At 39.1% G+C, this 24,471-nt stretch overlaps 3 protein-coding genes and 1 pseudogene across 7 annotated transcripts in view; 3 read left to right on the top strand and 1 right to left on the bottom strand.

The window, feature by feature from the left end:
- ART3 (ADP-ribosyltransferase 3) overlaps positions 1-24,471 on the bottom strand; it is a 97,598-nt gene that overhangs the window by 67,756 nt on the left and 5,371 nt on the right. The window lies entirely within an intron of this gene.
- Positions 2,583-3,216, top strand: LOC110743274 (annotated as a pseudogene).
- CXCL11 (C-X-C motif chemokine ligand 11) lies at positions 3,523-6,261 on the top strand. Of its 2 annotated transcripts, none has more exons than XM_021938500.2 (4): positions 3,523-4,026; positions 4,611-4,737; positions 4,836-4,908; positions 5,142-6,204. In XM_021938500.2, exons 1-4 carry the CDS (start codon positions 3,966-3,968, stop codon positions 5,199-5,201), a joined length of 321 nt encoding a protein of 106 aa, XP_021794192.2. In that variant the 5' UTR covers positions 3,523-3,965; the 3' UTR covers positions 5,202-6,204. The 2 variants fall into 2 exon arrangements, with proteins under 2 accessions (XP_021794192.2, XP_003898785.2); XM_003898736.3 differs by having other exon boundaries at positions 3,536-4,026; positions 5,138-6,261.
- Positions 17,557-19,997, top strand: CXCL10 (C-X-C motif chemokine ligand 10). Its single transcript, XM_003898735.2, has 4 exons — positions 17,557-17,717; positions 18,269-18,395; positions 18,630-18,719; positions 19,157-19,997. The coding sequence occupies exons 1-4, from the start codon at positions 17,657-17,659 to the stop codon at positions 19,173-19,175; spliced, it is 297 nt and encodes a 98-aa protein (XP_003898784.1). The 5' UTR covers positions 17,557-17,656; the 3' UTR covers positions 19,176-19,997.

The following is a 24,471-nucleotide window of genomic DNA, read 5'->3' as shown; positions in this document are numbered from 1 at the left end:
CTCATTATCCTTGGGGAATACATTCCAGGACTCCCAGCAGAGTACTGAAGGAGAAAATTGTGATCCACAGTTTTTCTACACAGCTAAGTAGTAATTCACACGTGAAGGCAAAAGGAAGAGTTTAGTCATGTTTTATGTAAGTTTGAATTATGTCTATTTTCTATTTAAAACAGTACAATGTAAAAATATGTTTAATAATATCAATTTCCAGGGTCTTTTAAAAAAAATTAATTAAGAATCCCTATTTAAGAAATTCTCTTACCCCAAAGCTATATGACAACACAACTTTAGCTAGTAAGCAGAAATATTCACTATTGTCTGTATTATTTGAACTATGCTATTGCATTCATGCACTTTCTGTAAGTGATTTTTATGATTAGTGTGCTATTTTTATATTCATGGTTATTATAATTTAAAATATTTTTATATGCTATAACAATGTCAACTAATCTTTTATTAAGTGGTTGTGTTTGTGTTAATGCTGAAAAACAGCTGAAAACAAGCTAGATGTGGTATGCCAATTCAGAAAAGGACACTGATAATAGTAATAGCAGTTAATACATTTCAAGTGCCACGTATTTTTCTAAATGGTTAATATGCATTACCTCTTTTAATACCTAGTTTATAACAGCCCTATGAAAAAGGGGGTTGAGACCAGCCTGGCCAACATGGTGAAACCCCATCTCTACTAAAAATATAAAAATTGGCTGGGCATGGTGACACATGCCTGTAATCCCAGCTACTTGGGAGGCTGAAGCAGGAGAATCGCTTGAACCCAGGAAGCAGAGGTTGCAGTAAGCCGAGATCACGCCACTGCACTACAGCCTGGGTGATACAGAGAAACGCCATCTCAAAAGGAAAAAAAAAAAAAAAAAAAAAAGGTACTATTATTATCCCCAGTCTATAGATGAGCAAACAGCCTCAAAAAGTTGAGGTAACTTGTTCATAAATAATTGAATGTGGGCTGGGCACAGTGGCTCACGCCGGTAATCTCAGCACTTTGGGAGGCTGAGGCGGCAGGATCACCTGAGGTTAGGAGTTCGAGACCAGCCTGGCCAACATGGCAAAACATCATCCCTACTAAAACTATAAAAATTAGCCAGGCGTGGTGGTGCACACCTGTAATCCCAGTTGCTTGGGAGGCTGAGGCAGGAGAATCACTTGCATCCAGGAGGCAGAGGCTGTGGTGAGCCGAGATCACACCACTGCACTCCAGCCTGGGCTACAGAGCAAGAATCCATCTCAAAAATAAATAAATAATCGAGTGTGGATTTGAACACAGACTGACTCCAGAGCCTCCCCTATTAACTATGCTCTACTGTGTTTCTAATGCTGAGAAAATGAAAAGCAACATTAAAAAATAATAGCAGATAAGGATTTATGAGCTCCACAAACACATTCCTTTTACTTTACCCATATTCCTAAGGAAAAATTAGTCTCTATTTACATATGTCAAATGAATTAATGGAAAAGAGGGAAAGAATATTCCAGTTACTTGGAAATTAATTAAAATATACTAGCCCCCCCACCTTATCTTTGGGGGATATGTTCCAAGACCCCTATGAATGCCTGAAACTGCAGATAGTACTGAGCCCTGTATATATTGTAGTTTTTTCTATACATACATACCTATAAGAAAGTTTGATTTATACATTAGCCACAGTAACAGCATCAATAGTAATATATAGAACAATTACAACAGTATTCTGTAATAAAGTTAAGTGACTGTGTAGTCTCTCTTCAAATATCTTATTGTACTGTACTCACTCTTCTAGTGATGCTGTGAGATGATAAAATGTCTATGTGATGGGATGAAGTCATGGAGCAAGATGATGTGAGATTTCATCATGCTACTCAGAAAAGTGCACAATTTAAAACTTACGAATTATTTCTAGAATTTCTCATTTAATGGGTGACTACTGTAAAGACTTTCAGAGGTTTTAAAGATTAGTCATGGTTGTTAAAGAATTTAAATGCAGGATTATATCTAAATAAATATATAATTTAAAGATAAAATGCAAATGGTAATTCTCAAAAAAAAAAGAAGTTGAATAAGATAAAATAATAATCTAAAAGTAATAAACCAGCTATAAATTCCCAGATTATACCAACTTTTATTGGTAAAACTAGGAAATAGGAGAAAAATTCTTGAAAGAAAGTTACAGTGATTTTCTTATGTTACAAAGATAGGAGCTAAAAAAATATTATTGATGGTTGATGTAAATAATTAGAAAAATTCAAGTAAAAATCTTTTTAAAGAATTTTAAGAATATCGAAATGTAAAACAGTGTATTCCTTTCAAATTACTTAAGGAAGGCCAAGCACCGTGGCTCATCCCAGTAATCCTAGCACTTTGGGAGACCAAGGCAGGAGGACTGCTTGAGGCCAGGAGTTCAGGGCTGCAGTGAGCTGTGATTGTGCCACTTGACTCCAGAATGGTGACAGAGTAAGACCCATCTCATTAAAAAAAAAAAAAATGCTTCAAAAAGTTAAATAAAACATATTTAAAGTTAGAAAGAAATCAAAGAAAACATAAAGAATCAGCAAGGAAGCATTTTAAAAATTACAGATTACCAGTTAAACAGTAAATGTATTTTATTAAGCTTACCCATTAGAAAGCTCCTTGGATATGATTTTCTTAAATGTCTACAAGTGACACACTTAAAACAAAGATTTAGGAAGCTTAACAGGAAAAGAGAAAGACAAAAAAAGATAGGAATTACATCAAAGTAGAATCTCAGAGGTAGAACTATCACATGAGGAAAGAGGATCACTTTTTTTTATGATCCCTAACACAACTCATACAACTTCATGTACTAAGTAACAGTGCTAAAATATTTATAAAGTAGTTTTCCGCCATGGCCACCATTGGAGGGCAGAAGCCATGACTCTGTACTACCCTATAGTGGGCCTCAATAAGAGCCACAAGGTGACCAAGAACGTGAGCAAGCCCAGGCACAACCACCGTGGGCGCCTGACCAAACACACTAAGTTTGTGTGGGACATGATCCCAGAGGTGTGTGGCTTCACCCCTAACGAGTGGCGTGGCATGGAGTTACTGAAGGTCTCCAAGGTCAAACGGGCCCTCAAATTCATCAAGAAAAGGGTAGGGACAAACATCTGCCCCAAGAGAAGGCAGGAGGAGCTGAGCAACGTCCTGACCGCCATGAGGAAAGCAGCTGCGAAGGACTGAGCCCCCTGCCATCTGCCTGTAATAAAAGCTTCGCAGAATAAAATAATTATAAAATAAAATAATTAAATTAAATTAAATTAAAAAATAAAATAAAGCAAAACAAAATAAATAAAATATATAAAGTAAAAATTGTTGAAAATGCAAAACAATATGGACATAAATATAGAAGCACAGGGAAACTTCTTTAGGCACTCATTTACAGGCAAAAATATGAAAAGGTCATCTGGTGTCAAATAATATAGGCCTTATCTATCATAAGAGTTTGAACTGGAAAGAAAAAGTTAGATGATAAAGAAAAAGCTTCTCAGAATATTCTTTTGTATAGTTATGTGAAGGATGAAGGGTGGGTGAAAGGACCAAAAACAGAAACACGGTCTTCCCGAATGAATGACAATCAGAATTCCGCTGCCCACCACAATTAAACAGATTTCTAGGAAAAGCTACCTTAAAAAGGCTGGTTACCATCTGGGTTTACACAGTGCTTTCACATTCTTATCACTTTCAACACTACTACAAATAGGAAGGGACAGTAGCATTTAGAAGAGAACAAAACAGAAACTCTTGGAAGCAAGAAAGGTGCATGACTCAAAGAGGGAAATTCCTGTGCCATAAAAGGATTGCGGGTGTATAAAATGCTCTATATATACCAATTGTCAATTTCCTTTCATGTTCAGCATTTCTACTCCTTCCAAGAAGAGTAGCAAAGCTGAAGTAGCAGCAGCAGCAGCAGCAGCAGCAGTGGCAGCAACCGCAGCAGCAGAAAAAATCAAACATGAGTGTGAAGGGCATGGCTATAGCCTTAGCTATGATATTGTGTACTACGGTTGTTCAAGGTAAGCAGGACTTTTTATTTCTCAACCTATAAGTTCCTTTTCTAATGTTTCAAATGTCTTTTCTTCCACTTTTATCCTAAAAGACATGATAACGTTATATTTAATCTCACAGATTAGAAGTTATACAGCTTTAGCACAGAAATGATGGATGTGTTTAAGGTACTAGAGATGATAATTGAAACTAGAAATTATGGACTTCATGGAATTTTTGATTTGGCTAGAATATCTGGCAAGAGCCTTTAGCAACAGTTTTAAGTGTCTAGTAAGAAGATTTTATATAGCAATCATGTTAACAAGCTTTCTGGGAAAATACTTGAGGATAAAATCAAGGGGGCAAAACAAGCTTCACCTCCAATAAACTTCCTTCATGCTTCCCGTTTTTTAGTGATTCGCTTACAAATTTAAAGAGAATTAATCAACATTTTACTTAACTCTTTTCCCAGTAATAGTTGTGTTAAGTGCTATTTGACAAATTACTATCTTCACCCTTAATGAAAATTCTGCTCACGTTCGCCACCAGTTATAAACCACAGCCATCTGTTGCAATCAGATGCATTACTAACTAATGCTGTGATCTATTCTAGGTTTCCCTATGTTCAAAAGAGGACGCTGTCTTTGCATAGGCCCTGGAGTAAAAGCAGTGAAAGTGGCAGATATTGAGAAAGCCTCCATAATTTACCCAAGTAACAACTGTGACAAAATAGAAGTGATGTAAGTAATGAACTTGCTGAAGATGACAATGGTGCAGGCTTTTTTGTTTATGTATTTGCATCTAAACTTTAAGACTCTTTTGTATGTGCTTTTAACAGTATTACCCTGAAAGAAAATAAACGACAACGATGCCTAAATCCCAAATCGAAGCAAGCAAGACTTATAATCAAAGTAAGTTACCAGATTACTCCCATGTTATAATCTGTTTTATCCAAGACAGATCTTTTGAAAAAGAAAATAATATGGACAACTACAGAAAGATTCTGCTATGATCCTGTGTGAAATATTCTGTTACGGGGTCTTGGTTGTAACAGTTTCCCTTTCTTACTATATGTTTTTAGATGTCCTGGGGGAAATAAGAACAGTCCAAGTAAATAAAACTCTTGTTTTCTTATTCCAGAAAGTTGAAAGAAAGAATTTTTAAAAATATCAAAACATATGAAGTCCTGGAAAAGAGGATTTGAAAAACTTAGAACAAGTTTAACTGTGACTACTGAAATGACAAGAATTCTGCAGTAGGAAACTGAGACTTTTCTATAGGTTTGTGACTTTCAACTTTTGTACAGTTATGTGAAGGATGAAAGGTGGGTGAAAGGACCAAAAATAGAAACACAGTCTTCCTGAATGAATGACAATCAAAATTCCGCTGCCCAAAGTAGTCCAACAATTAAATGGATTTCTAGGAAAAGCTACCTTAAGAAAGGCTCCTTACCACTGGAGTTTACAAAGTGCTTTCACATTGTTACTTGTATTATACATTCATGCATTTCTAGGCTAGAAAACCTTCTAGATTTGATGTTTATAACTATTCTGTTGTGACTATGAGAACATTTCTGTCTCTAGAAGTCATCTCTCTGTATTGATCTTTATGCTATGTTACTATCTGTGGTTACAGTGGAGACATTGACATTATTACTGGAGTCAAGCTCTTATGAGTCAAAAGCATCTATGTGTAGTAAAACATTCCTCAAATGTTTTTTCATGCAAATACACATTTCTTTCTCCAAATATCATGTAGCACATCAGTACATAGGGAAACATTCTTATGCATCATTTGGTTTGTTTTATAACCAATTCATGAAATGTAATTCATAAAATGTACTATGAAAAAATTATACGCTATGGGATACTGGCAAAAGTGCACATATTTCATAACCAAATTAGTAGCACTGGTCTTAATTTGATGTTTTTCAACTGTTTTTCATTGAGATGTTTTGAAGCAATTAGGATATGTGTGTTTACTGTACTTTGTGTTTTTATCCATTTGTATAAATGATAGCAATATCTTGGACACATTTGAAATATAAAACGTTTTTGTCTACCAAAGAAAAATGTTGAAAAATAAGCAAATGTATATCTGGCAATCACCTTCACTTTTCGTAATTCTGTCTCTTAGAAAAATACGTAATCTAATAAATTTCTTTTTTGATGCCTATATACTATAAAATTTGGGTATACTCAAGACTAGTTTAAAGAATCAAAGTCATTTTTTTCTCTAATAAACTACCACAACCTTTCTTTTTTTAAAAAAAAAAAAAAGAACAACTACATACTTTCCAGGACATTTGAGATGCCTTTAAAAATTTTGCCTTATATTTCAGAAACATACGCCTATCCATCATCATGCAGAACTGTTTAGAAATATATTTTAATGGGTAGGTGGGAAAGACAGTTGTTTGTTTTGTCAGTGGGGGGAGGTCTTGATAGTCCTAACCCCCTTCCTACTTGGAGAAAATCCCTTATGTGAGTGTTGGAGGGAGGCCAAAAGAGAGAATCCAAAGAGAGGAGATCCTCTCCTATAGCCACAACAAGGACTCAGCCATGCTGTTTCTACCCTAAACTTTGAACTCCAACTGGCATCACAAAGATACTACGAGTAAGAAAATTATTTAAAGCCTGGCAGCAGCAGCAACAACAATGAAAGTCTTACAGTAGTGGCTTCCCAATGTGTGTTCCTGTAGCATGACTCTGGCTAGTCCTTCCTATCACCTAGCTCCCTTAGGTCTTTGTCCATTTTCCAAGACTTATTCTCCATTGTCCTGTGGATTCTTCAATCTCCAACTAAATTATTTTTCTCCTTAAGATAGCCAGAGTTGGTTTCTCTGCATGTAACCAAAAGCCTTGACTGACAGCAGTACTCTCTATATAGGCACCCGTACATTTGAAAAATAAAAATATTTATTTTAGGATTATAATCAGGTATATATATTGTATTATTATACAGGTCATAGATACAAAACAGATTTATCATAAATTGATATATAAATCTATATAAATTTCTATATAGAGACGGGACTTCCATATAAATTCCCTGGATAGTTTTAAAACCTGAATCTGGCTGGGTGGGGTGGCTCATGCCTGTAATCCCAGCACTTTGGGAGGCCGAGGCGGGCACATCACCTGAGGTCAGGAGTTCAAGACCAGGCTGGCTAACATGGTGAAATCCCGTTTCTACTTAAAATATAAAAAATTAGCCGAGTGTAGAGGCACGCGCCTGTAATCCCAGCTACTAGGGAGGCTGAGGCAGGAGAATCGCTTGAACCTGGGAGGCAGAGGTTGCAGTGAGCCAAGATCATGCCATTGCACTCCAGCTTGGGCAACAAGAGCGAAACTCCACCTCAAAAAAAAAAAAAAAAAAAAGACTTGACTTTAATCTTTAATCTTTGACTACTACACTGATTTTTTTTTAAGTCTCTTTAAAAATAAAAATTCACATAGTTGGCTGAGCATGGTGGCCCACACCTATAATCTGAACACTTTGGGAGACCGACATAGGTGAATGGCTTAAGCCCAGGAGTTCAAGACCAGCTTGGGCAACATGGCAAAAATTCATCTCCATAAATAATATGAAAATTAGCTGGGTATGGTAGCACATGCCTGTAGTCTCAGCTACTTGGGAAGCTGAGGTGGGCGGATCACTTGAGTCCGGGAGGTTGAGGCTGCAGTCAGCAGTGATCACACCACTGCACTCCAGCCTGGGCAAAAGCCTGCCTCAAAAAAAAATTCACAGAGTTAAGGCTGCACGATAAATTGGTATTTGTAAGAAGTATATTAAATATTATAGGCCAGTACATTATTATTGAGAAGAAAACATATACCTAAAGTTCTTCATAGCAAAATAAATATATGAAATATGAATAATTAACATATTTGAGCCAAGATCCTCCCCACCTTGGTACCTTTGCACATACTATTCTCTCTGTCCATTTCTTCATTAAGCTAACGCCTACTAATTACTTAGGTCTCAGCTTAAATGACATTTTCTCCAAGAAGCCTTTGAAACCACCCCTTCAGTTTCAATTAGATCAGATGTCCTATTTATTTATTTCCATAACACTCTCTATTTTTCTATCATACTACTTACTGCCATTGTAATTAATGAATTATTTCTGTGCCTATTATCTGCTGTCTCATAATTGTAAAAGAAAGCCATTGTAGTCCAGGCCAACAGTACAGTTTTTGGTACATATCAGACCCTATTGAATGGCAATATGAACTAAGGGAAAAGGAATTTACAGCAGAGGAATGACGTAAGGGAATGTACAGTAGTAGGAAGTATAAAGTGATTTTTAGGAATCATAATTAGATTCGTTTGGTTGGAGGGATGAAAGACATGAAAATATAGATAAACAACCTTGAATTTTACTCTGTAAAATGGGGATTCAACAAATGTCTGTGAAGAACAGAGTGACCCTATCAAAGTCATTGGAAAATATTCTAGGAATTGCATGAATGGTTGATTGAAAGTGAGAAAGACTGGAGAAGGAAAATCAGTTGGGATTTGCTGCAATAGCTGCAATAGCTCAGGTCTGTATTTCCAAAACTTCAAGGCATTCTCGTATCATCTTTACAATTTTTTTTAACATTTCTCTGTTTGATCTTCATTATATTTTTAGAAACTCTATATACCACTTTATTTTACATATATTAACATCAAAAGTAAACTTTCACTACTATACATGTGAAATGGTAATACATGCCATGGAAATAAAATGTAACGATAAAACAAAATACAATGAAAAAAATAATATTCCCCCTGATTTAATTAATCAGAGGGATTGAAGTTAAGAAAAGAATAATTCACTGATACTAAATGTTATTATCAATGTACATGGTAGTGTCCCACGTTTTGGAAAATACTAGTGTGAAAAGTATGGGGCTGGCTCTGCAATAAGTTAAACAGAATTATAGTAATTATACATTACTATATAATCCATCAATTCCATTCCTAGGTATATACTCAAAAGAACTGAAACAGCTCTTTAAACAAAAACTGGTACACAAATGTTCGTAGCAGCATTACTCACAACAGCCAGGAAGCAGAAACAACCCAAATATCCATTAACAAGTGAATGGATAAAATGTGGTATACACACACAATAGATATTCAGCCATAAAAAGGAATGAAGTACTGATACATGCTACAACATGGATGAACCTTGAAAATATGCTAAGTAAAAAAAGCCAGACACAAGGGACCACATATTGTATGATTCCATTTTATAGGAAATATCTAGAGTAGGCAAAAACCATAAAAACAGAAAGCAAATTAGTTGTCTGGGGCTTGGAGGAGGTGTTAATGAGAAGTAACTACTTAATGAGTATGGGGTTTCTGGGTGATGAAAATGTTCAGGAACTAAATTATGGTGATGGCTTCACAGCACTGTGAAAGTACTTAATTCCACTGAATCATACTCTTTTAAATGGTTAAAATGGTAAATTTTATGTTATTTGTATTTTACTATCATAAAAAGAAGAAGGGCTAAACTAAGGTGATATTGGTAAGAGTAGAAATATAATGACAAGCACACTCTACAGAAAGAATCAAGACAGTGATAGATTGGACGTGAAAGTTGAAGCTGAGGCCGGGCACGGTGGCTTACGCCTGTAATCCCCTCACTTTGGGAAGCCGAGGCGGGTGGATCACGAGGTCAGGAGTTCGAGACCAGACTGGCAAACATGGCGAAACCCCGTCTCTACTAACGATACAAAAAATCAGCTGGGTGTGGTGGTGCATGCCTGTAATCCCAGCTACTCAGGAGGCTGAAGCAGAAGAATCGCTTGAACGCGGGAGGCGGAGGTTGCAATAAGCCGAGATTGCATGACTGCACTCCAGCCTGGGCTACATAGAGTGAGACTCCATATCAAAAAAAGAAAGTTGAAGCTGAGAAAAAGAAAGAACATGTTAAGGATTTGAATCTAATTTTAAAGCAAGAGAAGAAACAAGGGAAAAAGACTAAACTTTTGATGTCTGAAAGAATAGTTCTGTCACTAACAGAAATAGGGATATGAGGGGGAAGATGTAGTTTAGCAGAAAAAACTGCAGATTCAATTTTAAATACATAGAACTTAAGAAGCCAAACACCCACAGTGACTTAAAATTTCAGGACTGTTTCCTCTAATTAGCCAAGAAGAGCTTTCAAACAAATGGAGTAGTTTTGGATAATACTATTAGAAAAGGAAAGATTATACTTAATTATTTTTGGCTACTGAGTACAGGACCTAATATGCTCACATGGAATTAATATACCTCTTTGTATCTGTTTCTGAAAAGATTTTCATAGCCAACAATTATAAATCTTTATGATAGGGTCAGCACATTCTGTGGATTATAAGTAGTACACACACAAAAAAACTGGGTTTTTTTTTTTTGGAGAAGGGGTGAATGAGGCAATATTAGTTGCTTCTTCTTGCCTTGTCTGGAAATTTTATTTATCAGACACTGGTAATGAAATTGAGCAAGTCTGAGATTAACACATAACACTGAAACCATAGTTTCACTTAAGTACCTAAGAAGAATATGTCCTAAAACTCCTGGCACCATAAGTACAGATGTATTCATAGTTCCTTGGTGCTGCTCAATAAACTGCTTCTAAATTGGAAATGCCCTAGTGTGAGTTATAGACTCTACACAATAAATCCTGACTTAGCATTCGTCTTCAAATTGTTCACAAAGACAAACTGTCATTAAGAGGTTGAAGAAAACTAAATGATAATGAGAGGTGACAACATGCTAGCAGCCCTGGCTCTCGGTGCCTCCTCGGCCTCAGCGTCCACTCTGGAGATGCTTGAGGAGCCCTTCAGCCCACCGCAGGCACTGTGGGAGCCCCTCCCTGGGCTAGCCCAGGCGGGAGCCAGCTCCCTCTGCTTGCAGGGAGGTGTGGAGGGAGAGGCGTGGGCGGGAACCCGGGCTGTGCAGGGTGCTCTCCCACCAGCACCAGTTCCAGGTGGTCATGGGCTCGGCAGACCCTGCACTTGGAGCACTGGCGGGCTGCAACGGCCCCAGGCAGTGAGGGGCTTAGCACCCCAGCTAGCAGTTGCAGATGTGCGGGGGGTTCCCCAGCAGTGCCGGCCCGCTGGCACTGCGCTCAAATTCTCGCTGGGCCTCAGCTGCCTCCCCGTGGGGGCAGGGTTTGGGACCTGCAGCTCGCCAAGCCCGAGCCTCCCCCACCCAACATTGTGGGCTCCTGTGTAGCCTGAGCCTCCCTGAGGAGCGCTGCCTCTGTGCCATGGCACCTGGTCCCGTTGACCGCCCCAGGGCTGAGGGGTGCAGGTATGTGGTGCAGGACTGGCAGGCAGCTCCACCTGCAGCCCCAGTGTGGGATCCACTAGGTGAAGCCAGCTGGGCTCCTGAGTCTAGTGGGGACTTGGAGAACCTTTATGCCTAGCTAAGGGATTGTAAATACACCAATCAGCACCCTGTGTCTAGCTCAAGGTTTGTAAATGCACCAATCAGTGTCTAGCTAATCTAGTAAGGACTTGGAGAACTTTTATGTCTAGCTAGAGGATTGTAAATGCACCAATCAGCACTCTGTGTCTAGTTCTGGGATTGTAAACGCACCAATCAGCACCCTGTCAAAACGGTCCAATCAGCTCTCTGTAAAATGGACCAATCAGCTCTCTGTAAAATAGACCAATCAGCTCTCTGTAAAACTGACCAATCAGCAGGGTGTGTGTGGGGCCAGATAAGGGAATAAAAGCAGGCTGCCCCAGCTAGCCAGCAGCAACCCGCTGGGATCCCCCTCCATGCTGTGAAAGGTTTGTTCTTTCACTCTTTATAGTAAAGCTTGCTGCTGCTCCCTCTTGGGGTCCGTGCCACCTTTATGAGCTGTAACACTCACCGTGAAAGTCTGAAGCTTCACTCCTGAAGCCAGCAAGACCATGAACCCACCAGGAAGAATGAACAACTCCAGACGCGCCACCTTTAAGAGCTGTAACATTCACCACGAAGGTCTGAAGCTTCACTACTGAAGTCAGTGAGACCATGAACCCACCAGAAGAAAAAAACTGTGGACACATCTGAACATCTGAAGGAAAAGACTCCAGACACACCATCTTTAAGAACTGTAACACTCACCGCAAGGGTCCGCGGCTTCATTCTTAGTCAGTGAGACCAAGAACCCACCAATTCCAAACATGATAATCTAAAATATGGAATAACATGCACTACTGAACTACATCGTATCTCAAGATTCCTCTTCTGAAAAGACAACCAATGATGAATCAATTAAAATTAAAACTACACATTTTCTAAAGATTTTGATTAAAAACAGAACAAAATATCACAAAATTCTAATTTATTTTGTTGAAATATCTTATCTATGGGAAGGAGAAAGAAATGCACCATACTTCCCCCAAACACATTTACTTTATTATAATGTCCTCCAATTTTGTGTCTTCCTCCAAATGATGAAATCTGCCATATTTGTAAAAGTCCTCTCAAGTGCATGAGAGCAGAAACACTGCATAGCCTAAAACGTATCCAAACAGAAGCTATTCTGAGCCCCTCCCTCCTCCAACGCCATGATGATTGTTAGGGTCTACCACCCACTTTGCCAGCACTCATTTTGCCCTTCACTTAGGCTGGCTATGAAGGATGAGACGCATGGGTAATCGAAAAGTATATAACCAGTATTATCGAACACCGTGAGCTCAGGGAATCTTTTGAGAGCTCAGAGTGAAAACTATGAAGGGGAAGCTTTGCCCTCCTCTCCCATACTTTCCAAGGCACATTCTGCACCAGCTGAGGGGATTCCCAGTCCACAGAAATCACTGATGTCCTCCTGCTCACTTTTTAGAAAATTTCTTCTAAGCACAAGAGTTTCCGGGAAAGCATTTTTTCCTTGGTCTATGCTCATTAGTCTGTCAGGGCAGACTGTTCCTTTTTTTATGGTTGTCTTTTTTGGCCTGATGCCATAATCAGAGGCTTAAAGATAAATCAATAGCAACTGAAACAGAAACTAAAGCGGGATACTTCCTTGACTTTCATTTTCTTTCAAAACTATACTCAGATCAGTGAATTCTAGGAAAGTTAATATACCATAAACCTTGCAAAAATTGAGAGAAATCTATAAAAAGAGTTATCATTTAGATTTTTATTTAAATGACACATGCAGTCTTGGTTTTGGGTGAAATAAGTAATAGTGGTCTTGCTACTGTCTCTAAAAGTTTGATTTTTTTTCTAAATGATTTTTCCATGCTGATCACATTTGTCAGGTTTCTACCCTGAGCAGACCCCTCATTTAAAACAAGAAGAGAAGGGTCCTTCGTTTGACTCTGCTCACCATGCACTGTTCTGATACTAATTCAATTTCATAGGTAATCTGATACTGGGAAAGGGGTGACTTGGATACCAAAACCAATCATCCTACTCACTGAAAAAGTTCCCATTGTAAATGGATACACAGTCTTTTAATTTTCATCTTAGTCTCTTTTAGATTTTGTTAGCAGAGTTAACTCTCTGAGAATATGCTTACCGTGGATGACTAGGAAAAATGAGAATTTCTGGACTGGAAAAACTAAGGACCAGATTTTACAGAATCCTAACAAGGCATTATCACTCCTATGAGACCACCAATCTTCCTGACTGGTTAGTTGGCTTCCCCCTTTGCCATTTTTTAATGACATTTATCTGTAATTGCACAAGCTTTCCTCTCCTGGCCACTTATTTAAGTAAGATTCACACTTTATGGCTCATCTGAGGTCTTTTTTCTGAAGGATCTTCTGAAAACTTCTGACCTTAATGAGTACGTATAGTCTCCTATGAACCTCCACGTTATTTATTTTCTATACCACTCATTTGGTACTGATCATAAAGTTTTTTTTTTCTTTTCTTTTTTTTTTTTTGAAATGGAGTTTCACTCTTGTTGCCCAGGCTAGAGTGCAATGGTGTGATCTCGGCTCACTACAACCTCTGCCTCCAGAGTTCAAGCGATTCTCCTGCCTCAGCCTCCCACGTAGCTGGGATTACAGGCACCCACCACCACGCCGGGCTAATTTTTTGTATTTTTAGTAGAGACAGGGTTTCACCATGTTGGCCAGCTGTTGTTGAACTCCTGACCTCAGGTGATCCGCCTCGGCCTCCCGAAGTGCTGGGATTACAGGAGTGAGCCATCACGCCTGGCCCATAAAGTTTCTCTTATTGATATTTATTGTTTCATAGTTTTTGGTCTTCCCAATTAGAATGTAAACCCGTCAAGGATAAATATTGGATCTTAGCCCTTCTAGTATTCCCTGAGATTAGCTTAGTTCCCTACACAAAGTGCACAGAAAATAATGAGAACAAGTCTACTTCTCCTTCTTCTAACACTGTCCATGGCCATATACATAATATGCACTGAGGAGATTTGCATTCCTGCATTCATTCATTCAATCCTTAATTACAGATAAAAAGCAGTGAATAATTAAGAAGCTTTTAGGGGCACCACTCTATATTTACCAGAGTTCTTGGAATGAAGAGTCTGTCCTATAGCTAGCTGAGAATATCTGTATTGATTTTACCTAACTAAATCTAAACTAACTTCTGGGGAAATTATAGTCTTCTTAAATTAAACTTGGTTCTTAAAGCTAAGGAAAACAATAATACTCATGTCCAAATTCAGAAATCTGATGAACCAACGGAAATACTTCTTGAAATACAATCCTTGTATGCTGTTACTTAATGTCTGTAAAGATTCATTCATCTACCCTTCTATCCAATATTTACCAAATGCCTCTCATATGCATTTCAGTTCCCTGTTCTCCTGGGGCATACATTTTAGTGTGGAGAAACAGACATTACACTAAAAAAAAGAATGAACTGAATATCAAATAGTATGAAATGCCATGTAGAGAATTAAAGTCACGTCTGCTTCAGATTGTGTGACAAGAGAAGGTACAAGCCAGCTAAAATCTAAATGTCCAGAAGGAACACTCTATGTGACAAACAGGAGGAAAAGCATTCCAGATGGAGAAAACTGCCAGTGTATGGGCCACTGACCAGATTGTAGTGGTTGAGAAGGAATGATATGAGGTTGGACAAACAGGTAGCACCCAGATCATAGAGGACTTAGTAAAGCAGCTTAATTAGAAATTTAGATTTTATTCTAAGTGGAAGTTGTTTGAGGTCTTAAGCAGCAGAGTGACATGATCACTTAGGTTTTTAAAATAAAAAAAGTAAGCGATCATGTTCCACTGCTACATATGTACCCCACAAAACGAAAGCATATGCCCAGAAAAAAAATTACACAAAAATCTTCGTGGCAGACTTATATATAATAACTAAAATCTGAACACAGTCAAGGTGTCCATCAACAAGAAACAAACTGATATGTTTGTGCAATGGATTACTATTCATCAATAAAGAGAAACAAATTACTAATTCATGCAACTACATTGATGAATCTAAGAAAAATACTGAGCAAAAGATGTCTTGCACAAGAGAGTACATACTTAAGTGGTTCTATTTATATGAAGTTCTAGAACAGGTAAAAATAATCTATGGTGAAAAAAATAGAGAGTGGCTGGGTCAGGATAGAAATTATAAGGATAAAATGAGTCAATATGGTCAATATTCATAAAGCAGTTCAAACAATGTCTGGCACACAGTTATGTAATACAATGTTTAGTAAAAATCAAATATTTTATCCCTAATAACAGATTTTTAGTCCATTTATCAAGTATCTCCTTTTTACATTGTCTTCTATATAGAGACATCTTAGCTGACAACTCAGATACTAACTAAAATAAAACCATCACCATCTCTTGTTTTGATTGGTTAATCTTGAACTTTTCCGGGCCTCTTCCATTCATGATGTCAGACATTTCTCTGAAATTTGTTGGCATTCTATTCACAGGCAAATGTTTGTTCTGCATAAATAGACATGGAAGCATCCTTCCATGTCACTATTTCTCATAAGCCTTTCTCTCATCAGAAGGAACACCTCTTTGCTAGGTGAAAGTCTTTCGGGTTCTGTCAGTCTCTACCTCACCTCCCTCTCTTTTGTCTTTCCAGTTTCCCACAGCTAATTCCGCTGACTTATTCGCTTGAAAGCTTAGCTCTATTCCAGTCCCTAGAACAGATTAACATGGGATTCAGCTCTCTAGCAAACTCCATTTGCCCCAAGCAACTCACTCTCTGTTCCAATGATGAAGTTCCTGCATTTGAGGATCCAAGTCTTGTGTGTGCCCAGTTTGCAGATATAGGCTTTATTCTTGGCCCCTGATACCAGGTTCTGAGACAGTATCTGCCAGGTACAGTAGCCTCATCCTAGGATGGAAGCTTTTCCATTCCCTGACCAATCCCTGCATTGTTGCAGCCCAGCTGACTATGAAAAGAACTCCCATATGTTTTCCTAGGTTCTAAATATCACTTGCCTCAGATCTCTCATTGCAGGGTGGTGCCTGCTTTTGAAACAGTAATTCATCATGGATTCCCTGTTATTAATCATTCGCAAAGAACACAACCAAGGACCACTACATCCATGGATTCTGTTAGATTTCCACTTTCAGGTTCAACATGTGTTCCATTATATGAGTATCATGTGTTTCTACTGCTAGCTACTATAAATAATCAGCCAAGTACTATTGAATGCTAAGAAATTAAGTTTTGCTACAATTCATCATCCAGTTAAAATTGTGCCAATTTCAGTTATCATTGTTACTAGCTCAATGGCTGACACTTTTTTTCTTTTCCTTTGCATTTAACAGTCTCTTGCAGCTGAACCCATCTTAAATCAACCTGTTTCCCTCCTGTCTCAAGCTGCTTTCCCAAGGTCTGTCTCTATGCATACCTCCCCTTTTAAATTCATTTCCTCAAAAAGCACCCTTTGTTTTTTACAATAACCCTAAGATAGCTATGAATCCTTTTCTCCCACCATCCTAGATACCATCTTATGATGTTTTCATTCAGGGACTGCTGTAGGACATGAAACTTGTTTTAACACACCAGAAATTAGATACCCAAATGAGCAGTGCTTTCCCTCAAAATAGTTATGTTGGAGGCTGTTTACTTAATCTAATGGTGTTATGAATGAACAAGGCATTTATTGAATTATTTAAAACTTGCCAGTTCCATATCTTTGACCTTGTCTGAGCAAGCCAATCCTATTACTTTATAGTATTTGATCAAGGAGCACTGTCCAGGTAAATCACTGTTCTAATAATCAGGCACAACTTGCTGTTACCAAAAAATTAGGTCTACCTATAAAGGATGAAAAATTTCTATTACTGGGGATATTTTTTAAAATAGCCTCTGAAATTAACTATAAAAGTTTAAGTGTTGAGAAAAAGCATAGTTAGAATGGATTGCAACCTTTGTTTTTTTCTATATGCAATGAAGTTCTTTTTTTCAAGAAACAGTTCATGTTTTGTAAAGTGAAACCTAATTCACTATTACCAAAAAAAGAGGGGCAGAGGGAAATTCCATAACTTGTAGGCTACAATAAACAAACATAATACCTTCGATTTTGCAACATGGGACTTCCCCAGGAACAGCCAGCAGGTTTTGCTAAGTCAACTGTAATGTTATCCAATCAGAATTAGGGAGGGAAAATGCCTTTGCAGATAAATACGGCACACTCGCCTCACGTTTTCTGAGACATTCCTCAACTGCTTAGACATATTCTGAGCCTGCAGCAGAGGAATCTCCAGCCTCAGCACCATGAATCAAACTACCATTCTGATTTGCTGCCTTGTCTTTCTGACTCTAAGTGGCATTCAAGGTAAGGAACATCAAAGGATACTTAATTTGTAAAATGAGAAATAGAAATAGGTATAAATTCTAAAAATACAGAAATAATGTATTTGTAAAAGTTTCACTGCATGTTTATAAATAAGAGGGAAATAGAGATTCCCTCAGATCATAAAACTTACATGAATTGAAGTGAGAAAAACAAATAGAATAAAAGAAAGAGAAGGAAAAAGGGAAGGAGGACAGAAGAGATGGGGAAGAGGGAGGATAGAGAGAGAAAATGAGGGAATGCGGAGAGAGATGAGATACAGATACTTCCTTATCTAACTAAGCTCAATAAACCACATGAACGGTGTTTAAGGGTTTGACTTTATAATCAATAAGCTGCAATTCTTTTCTTCCAGATAATCAACTATTTAATCATTTACAATTGTTTTATGATGCGATTCATTCCTCCTCAGATTAAGTGACTGTTTGCTAATACGGGGATATAGGTTCTGCTAAATACCACCAGTCTACATTAAATGTCTAACATGAACACTGTGCTAACTTTCTCTGCTGTTCCTTTCTCTTTTCCTACAGGAATACCTCTCTCAAGAACTGTACGCTGTACCTGCATCAGCATTAGTAATCAACCCGTTAATCCAAGGTCTTTAGAAAAACTTGAAATTATTCCTCCAAGTCAATTTTGTCCACATGTTGAGATCATGTAAGTCAAATCCCATCTGATTATCACTTCCCTGGTTGTAATTATATACTGTATTAAATATGTAATGATAATAACAAAAGATCAGTAAGGGTTTATGATGATTCTAAAACTAATGTACAGCAAACAAAAACATGCAGAGTGAAACTTAAATGTCGGACTTCAGAACTGTGTATGCCATCTGTTTTATTGACCCAACATTGTTTTAAATATTTTCATCCCTATTTATTTCTGCAGTGCTACAATGAAAAAGAAGGGTGAGAAGAGGTGTCTGAATCCAGAATCTAAGGCCATCAAAAATTTACTGAAAGCAGTTAGCAAGGAAAGGTAGGTTTGCTTTTGCTTGCAGAATTGCTCTTAGGAAATGGCAATCTTGGGAGTCAGAAATACTTGCATTGTGGTTTGCTTTGCAATCACTGGTTTAAAAGCATGTTACCACCATGCCCTCTCCTACCTCCATTTATTTAAATGCTGAGGCACCATCTTATGTGGTAAGTATTAGAAGTTACCCTGATTACCTGTCAACCTTAAAGTACAGCTATAACTATCTAAGCAAAACTGACACATTTTCCCCAAGTCTTTCATGGCTTTAAAAAAAAGCAGCCCCTGTAATCCATAATGAATGCATAGCAGCAGGAAAGCTCATCACATCCTTTACCTGAGGATCTTTGGGTTATCTATGAACTGAATATGTTCCAAGCAAAACCCAGTCTGAAGTCAGAGTCTGAATATCACACTTTTATGTCCCCTTTCTCTTCTTACAGGTCTAAAAGATCTCCCTAAAACCAGAGGGAAACAAAGTGCTGCCAAGGATGGACCACACAGAGGCTGCCTCTCCCATCACTTCCCTACATGGAGTATATGTCAAGCCCTAATTGTTCTTAGTTTGCAGTTCCACTAAAAGGTGACCAATCATGGTCACAAATCAGCTGCTACTACTCCTGTAGGAAGGTCAATGTTCATCATCCTAAGCTACTCAGTAATAACTCTACCCTGGCACTATAATGTAAGCTGTACTGCGGTGCTATGTTCTTAGTGGATGTGCCAAGTCCTAACCCTGCTTCCGGTATTTCCCTCACCTTTCCCATCTTCCAAGGGTACTAAGGAATCTTTCTGCTTTGGGGTTTATCAGAATTCTCAGAATCTCAAATAACTAAAAGGCAATCAAAATGATAATACAATCTGCTTTTTAAAGAATGCCCTTTACTTCATGGACTTCCACTGCCATCCTCCCAAGGGGCCCATATTCTTTCAGTGGCTACCTACATACAATTCCAAATACATACAGGAAGGTAGAAATATCTGAAAATGTATGTGTAAATATTCTTATTTAATGAAAGACTGTACAAAGTAGAAGTCTTAGATGTATATATTTCCTATATTGTTTTCAGTGTACATGGAATAACTTATATAATTATGTACTATGTGTCAACAAGTAACAGGAAAATTTTAAAAATACAGATAGATATATGCTCTGCATGTTATGTAAGATAAATGTGCTGAATGGTTTTCAAAATAAAAATGAGGTACTCTCCTGGAAATATTGAGAAAGACTATCTAAATGTTGAAAGACCAAAAGGTTAATAAAGTAATTATTAACTAAGATGAAGTGTCTTGTGTGTCACTTGGTTGGGATATTTATTTCATAAGAAATTTAGATTGGAGAATCCATGGCCTGGAGAAGGCGGCGGGATGGGCAGAAGACAAATGAGTTAGAGAATTACCACTCTCTCTCCTTCCAACTGTAATCTTCTGAAAGGCTCATCATATAAGATCCTACAGAACTAATGTAGCATAACAGAGCTTGGCCTAATCTCCAAATCCCTATAGTCAGATTTTTTTTTCTTTCAATCTCTTATTATTTTAGACACAGGGTCTTCCTCTGAGTGCAGTGGTGCAATCATAGCTCAGCGCAGCCTCAAACTCCTGGGCTCAAGTAATCCTCTGACCTCAGCCTCCAGAGAAGCTGGAATTACAAGTGCAAGCCACCACATCCAGCCCAATAGCCAAATTTCTCTAAGACGTCTCCACTTGAATATCCCATAGGAACTTTAAACTCTGAATTAATTTTCCTCTCCCAGAGATGTTTCTCCTCCTCTATTCTATGTCCTAGTTTAACTGTACCATCATCCAATCAGTTTCCCAAACTAGAAACCTAGGAGTAATTCTATACTACTTCTTCCTCCCCTCCCACATCCAATTACTTACTAAGAAGATCTTCACAATACATTTAGTTGACAAATTATTAGCATCTAGAATATGCAAAGAATCTCCATAGATCAAAAAGGAAAAGACAAGGCTGGGTGCGGTGGTTCATGCCTGTAATCTCAGCACTTTGGGAGCCCAAGGCAGGAGGATTGCTTGAGCTCAGGAGTTTCAGACCAGCCTGGCAACACAGTGAGACCCGGTCTCTACCAAATTTTTCTTTTAAGCTACTCAGGAGACTGAGGCAGGAGGATCACCTGAGCCCAGGGGTCTGGGGTTACAGTGAGCTATGACTGCACCACTGCACTCCATCTTGGGCAACCGAGTGAGACCTCATCTCTAAAAGAAAAAAAAAAGAAAAGAAAAGAAACAGAAGTGAGTAAGAATTTAGAATTTCACAAAAGCATAAGCCCCTAACATGCAAAGATGTTCAACCTCATTTGTAATCAAGGAAATGTACATTCAAATCATTATGAAATAACATTTCACACCACTAAACTGGCAAAACTTTTAAAGTTAGATAATAGCAACCATTACCAAGGATGCAAGGCAATGAGGAATGCGCTTCCACTGCTGATGAAAGAAAAAATAGCTATGACTACTCTGCAAAACAGTTTGGCATTATCTCATAAAGCTAAACACTGGCATACCCCATGCTCCAGCAATTCTACTCCTCTGTATATACCACAGATACTCTTGCAGGAATTTTTTTTTTTTTTTTTTTTTTTTTGAGACGGGGTCTTGCTCTATCACCCAGGCTGGAGTGCAGTGGCACGATCTCAACTCACTGCAACCTCTGCCTCCTGGGTTCAAGTGGTTCTCCTGCCTCAGCCTCCTGAGTAGCTGGGACTACAGGCACACGCCACTATACTCAGCTAATTTTTGTATTTTTAGTAGAGACAGGATTTCACCGTGTTGTCCAGGATAGTCTCCATCTCCTGACCTCGTAATCCACCCGCCTCAGCCTCCCAAAGTGCTAGGACTACAGGCGTAAGCCACCGTGCCTGGCCAAGAATTGCTTTTTTATCAGATTGAATTTTTTTTATTTAATGAGCTTCAATGTACAGTACACTGATCATCTTCCCAGAAACAATAAAATCTGTTGTAGTATAATTTTAACATAGTTCATTCAATTGCAAGTACATAGTTTAATTTTTAATAACGACTGTATTTAAAAACTAACTCACATAATTCATGAAAATCTAACCATTAGCTCTCCCTAGCCAATATGAGCCATCAGCAGAATAGCACTGCTTTTATTCCCTGTAAATATTCTACTTTTCTTTTTTACTCCTTTCCTGAGTATTCCAAAAACACACTTAGTTCTAATCTTTTTTATATTTTTCATCTTTTGGTGGGGCCATTTTTTTTTTCCCATGACTTCATTGGATTACTTCCTTTCTGGAATATGTTCTTTTTTTTTTCTTTTTCCTTGAGATGGGCTCTCACTCTGTCACCCAGGCTGGAGTGCAAATGGCATGATCTCGGCTCACTGCAACCTCCACCTCCCAGGCTCAAGCAATCCTCTCACCTCAGCCTCCCAAGTAGCTAGGACCACAGGCATGTGCCACCACACCTGCTAAATTTTTGGGGGCATTTTTGGTAGATAATACAAATATGAGGCTTCACCAGGTTGACCAGGCTCGTCTCGAACTTCCGAGCTCAGGCGATCTACCCACCTCGGCCTCCCAAAATGCTGGGGTTATAGGCATGAGCCACCATGCTCGGCTCTGGCATATGTTCTCCATTTGCTTTGCTCAGATTCCCTTTTATGTGGCAATGTAAAACACAGTAAACTTGGCATTCCATTCATAGCACAGGGAGACTTTTCATGGCATGCTACTTTGTATTTAATACTTCTTGAAATTTTTCTTTCCAACTTTTATTTTAGGTTCAGGGAGTACACATGCAGGTTTGTTACATGGGTAAATTGTGTGTTGTGGGGGTATGGTGTATAGATTATTTCATCACCCAGGTAATAAGCATAGTACCAGATAGGTCGTTTTTGGATCTTCAGCTTCCTCCCAACCCCCACTGTCAAGTAGGTCCCAGTATCTATTGTTCCCTTCTTTGTGTCCATGGGTACTCAATGTTTAGTTCCCACTTATAAGTGAGAACATGCAGTATTTGGTTTTCTGTTCATGTGTTAATTCGTTTAGAGTGATGGCCTCCAGCTTCATCTGTATTGCTGCAAAGGACATGATTTTGTTCTTTTTTAGTATTCCATAGTGTGTATGTACCACATTTTCTTTATGAAGTCCACCGTTGATGGGCATCTAGGTTGGTTCCATGCCTTTGCTATTGTGAATAGGGCTGTGATGACATACGTGTGCACGTGTCTTTATGGTAGAATGATTTACATTTCTTTCGGCATATACCCAGTTATGGGATTGCTGGGTTGAATGGTAGTTCTATTTGAAGTTCTTTGAGAAATCTCCAAGCTGCTTCTCAAAGTGGCTGAACTAATCAGTACCTCTTTCAGTGATATGAAGTTAAAACCAGGTAGGAAAGATGGTCTTGAATTGCCAATGCCACCCCTCTCCCTTCCCCTGGCAGTGGCCATGTGGCACAGAAAGATAGTCTGTGTGCTTGGGGGAACCCAGTGCTGCTCTGTCAGAGTGGAAAGCAAAATTGGGCTGAACTCAGTTGATGCCCATGGAGGGAGCGTTTAGACCAGCCCTAGGCAAAGGGGAATCACTCATCCTAGTGGTTAGAAGTTGAGTTTTGGCAAGTCTTGCCTCCGCTGGCTACAGTGCTCTGGGGTCCTAAATAAATCTGAAAGGCAGTCTAGGCCACAAGGATTGCAACTCCTAGGCAGTCCTAATGCTGTGCTGAAGAGCCAGTGGACTTCAGGGGTGCACAACCTAGTTGGGGGAACATGACCTAGTGAGACACCAACCAGGGCAGCACAGAGAGTGCTTGCACCACCCTTCCCAATCCCAGGCAACACAGCTCACAGCAATAAAAGTGACTCCTTCCTTCTGCTTGAGGAGAGGGAAGTGTAAAGAGGACTTTGTCTTTCAACTTGGATACCAGTTCAGCCACAGTAGGACAGGGTGCTGGGCAGAGTCATGAGGTCCCTAATAAAGGCCCTAGATCCTGGATGACATTTCTAGACATGCCCTGGGCCAGAAGGGAGACTGCTGCCTTGAAGGGAAGGACCCAGTGCTGGTAGGATTCATCACCTGCTGACTGAAGAGCCCTTGGGCCCTGAATAACCAGCAGCAATACCCAGGTAGTACACAGTGGGCCTTGGGTGAGACTCAGACAGGCTGGCTTTAGGTGAGGCCCAGCACATTCCCAACTGTGGTGGTTATAGTGAGAGATTCCTTCTGCTTGAGAAAAGTAGAAGGAAAAGTAAAGGGGACTTTTTCTTGAAGATAGGTACCAGCTCAGCCACAGTGGAGCAGAGCACCAAGTGGGCTCTTGGGTCCCCAATTCCAGCCTTGGCTTAGATGGCATTTCTGGACCTGCCCTGGACCAGAGGGCAGCTCACTGCCCTGAAAGGTGAGTCCCAGGCTGGGCAGCATTCACCATAAGCAGACTGAAGAGCCCTTGGGCCTTAAGTGAACATTGGTGGTAGGTAGCCTGGCAGTACGTCCAATGGGCCTGTGGTGACGGGCATGAATAAAAGGCTCCTCTGCCTCTGGAAAGGGGAGGGAGGAATGGGAAAGACTTTGTCTCATAGTTTCAGTGTCAGCTTAGCCACAACAGAATAGTAGATATCTAAGGTTTTTTGACTCCAGTCCCTGGCTCCCAGACAGCATCTCTGTGCCCATCTGGTGCCTGGGAAAACTTGCTGCTTGCAGGGAAGGATATAAGCCTGGCTGACTTTTCCACATGCTGATGGTAGAGCTGCAGGGCCTTGAGCAAA

This window comes from Papio anubis, chromosome 3, assembly GCF_008728515.1.
Source record: "Papio anubis isolate 15944 chromosome 3, Panubis1.0, whole genome shotgun sequence".
Lineage (NCBI taxonomy): Eukaryota > Metazoa > Chordata > Mammalia > Primates > Cercopithecidae > Papio > Papio anubis.
This window is presented reverse-complemented; position numbering and strand designations above follow the sequence as displayed.

Coding starts and splice junctions, on each gene's coding strand:
- CXCL11 (XM_021938500.2), top strand. CDS start 3,966: ATGAGTGTGAAGGGCATGGCTATAGCCTTAGCTATGATATTGTGTACT. Junction 4,027..4,610: donor GTGTACTACGGTTGTTCAAG/GTAAGCAGGACT, acceptor GATCTATTCTAG/GTTTCCCTATGTTCAAAAGA. Junction 4,738..4,835: donor TGTGACAAAATAGAAGTGAT/GTAAGTAATGAA, acceptor TGCTTTTAACAG/TATTACCCTGAAAGAAAATA.
- CXCL10 (XM_003898735.2), top strand. CDS start 17,657: ATGAATCAAACTACCATTCTGATTTGCTGCCTTGTCTTTCTGACTCTA. Junction 17,718..18,268: donor GACTCTAAGTGGCATTCAAG/GTAAGGAACATC, acceptor CTTTTCCTACAG/GAATACCTCTCTCAAGAACT. Junction 18,396..18,629: donor TGTCCACATGTTGAGATCAT/GTAAGTCAAATC, acceptor TTATTTCTGCAG/TGCTACAATGAAAAAGAAGG.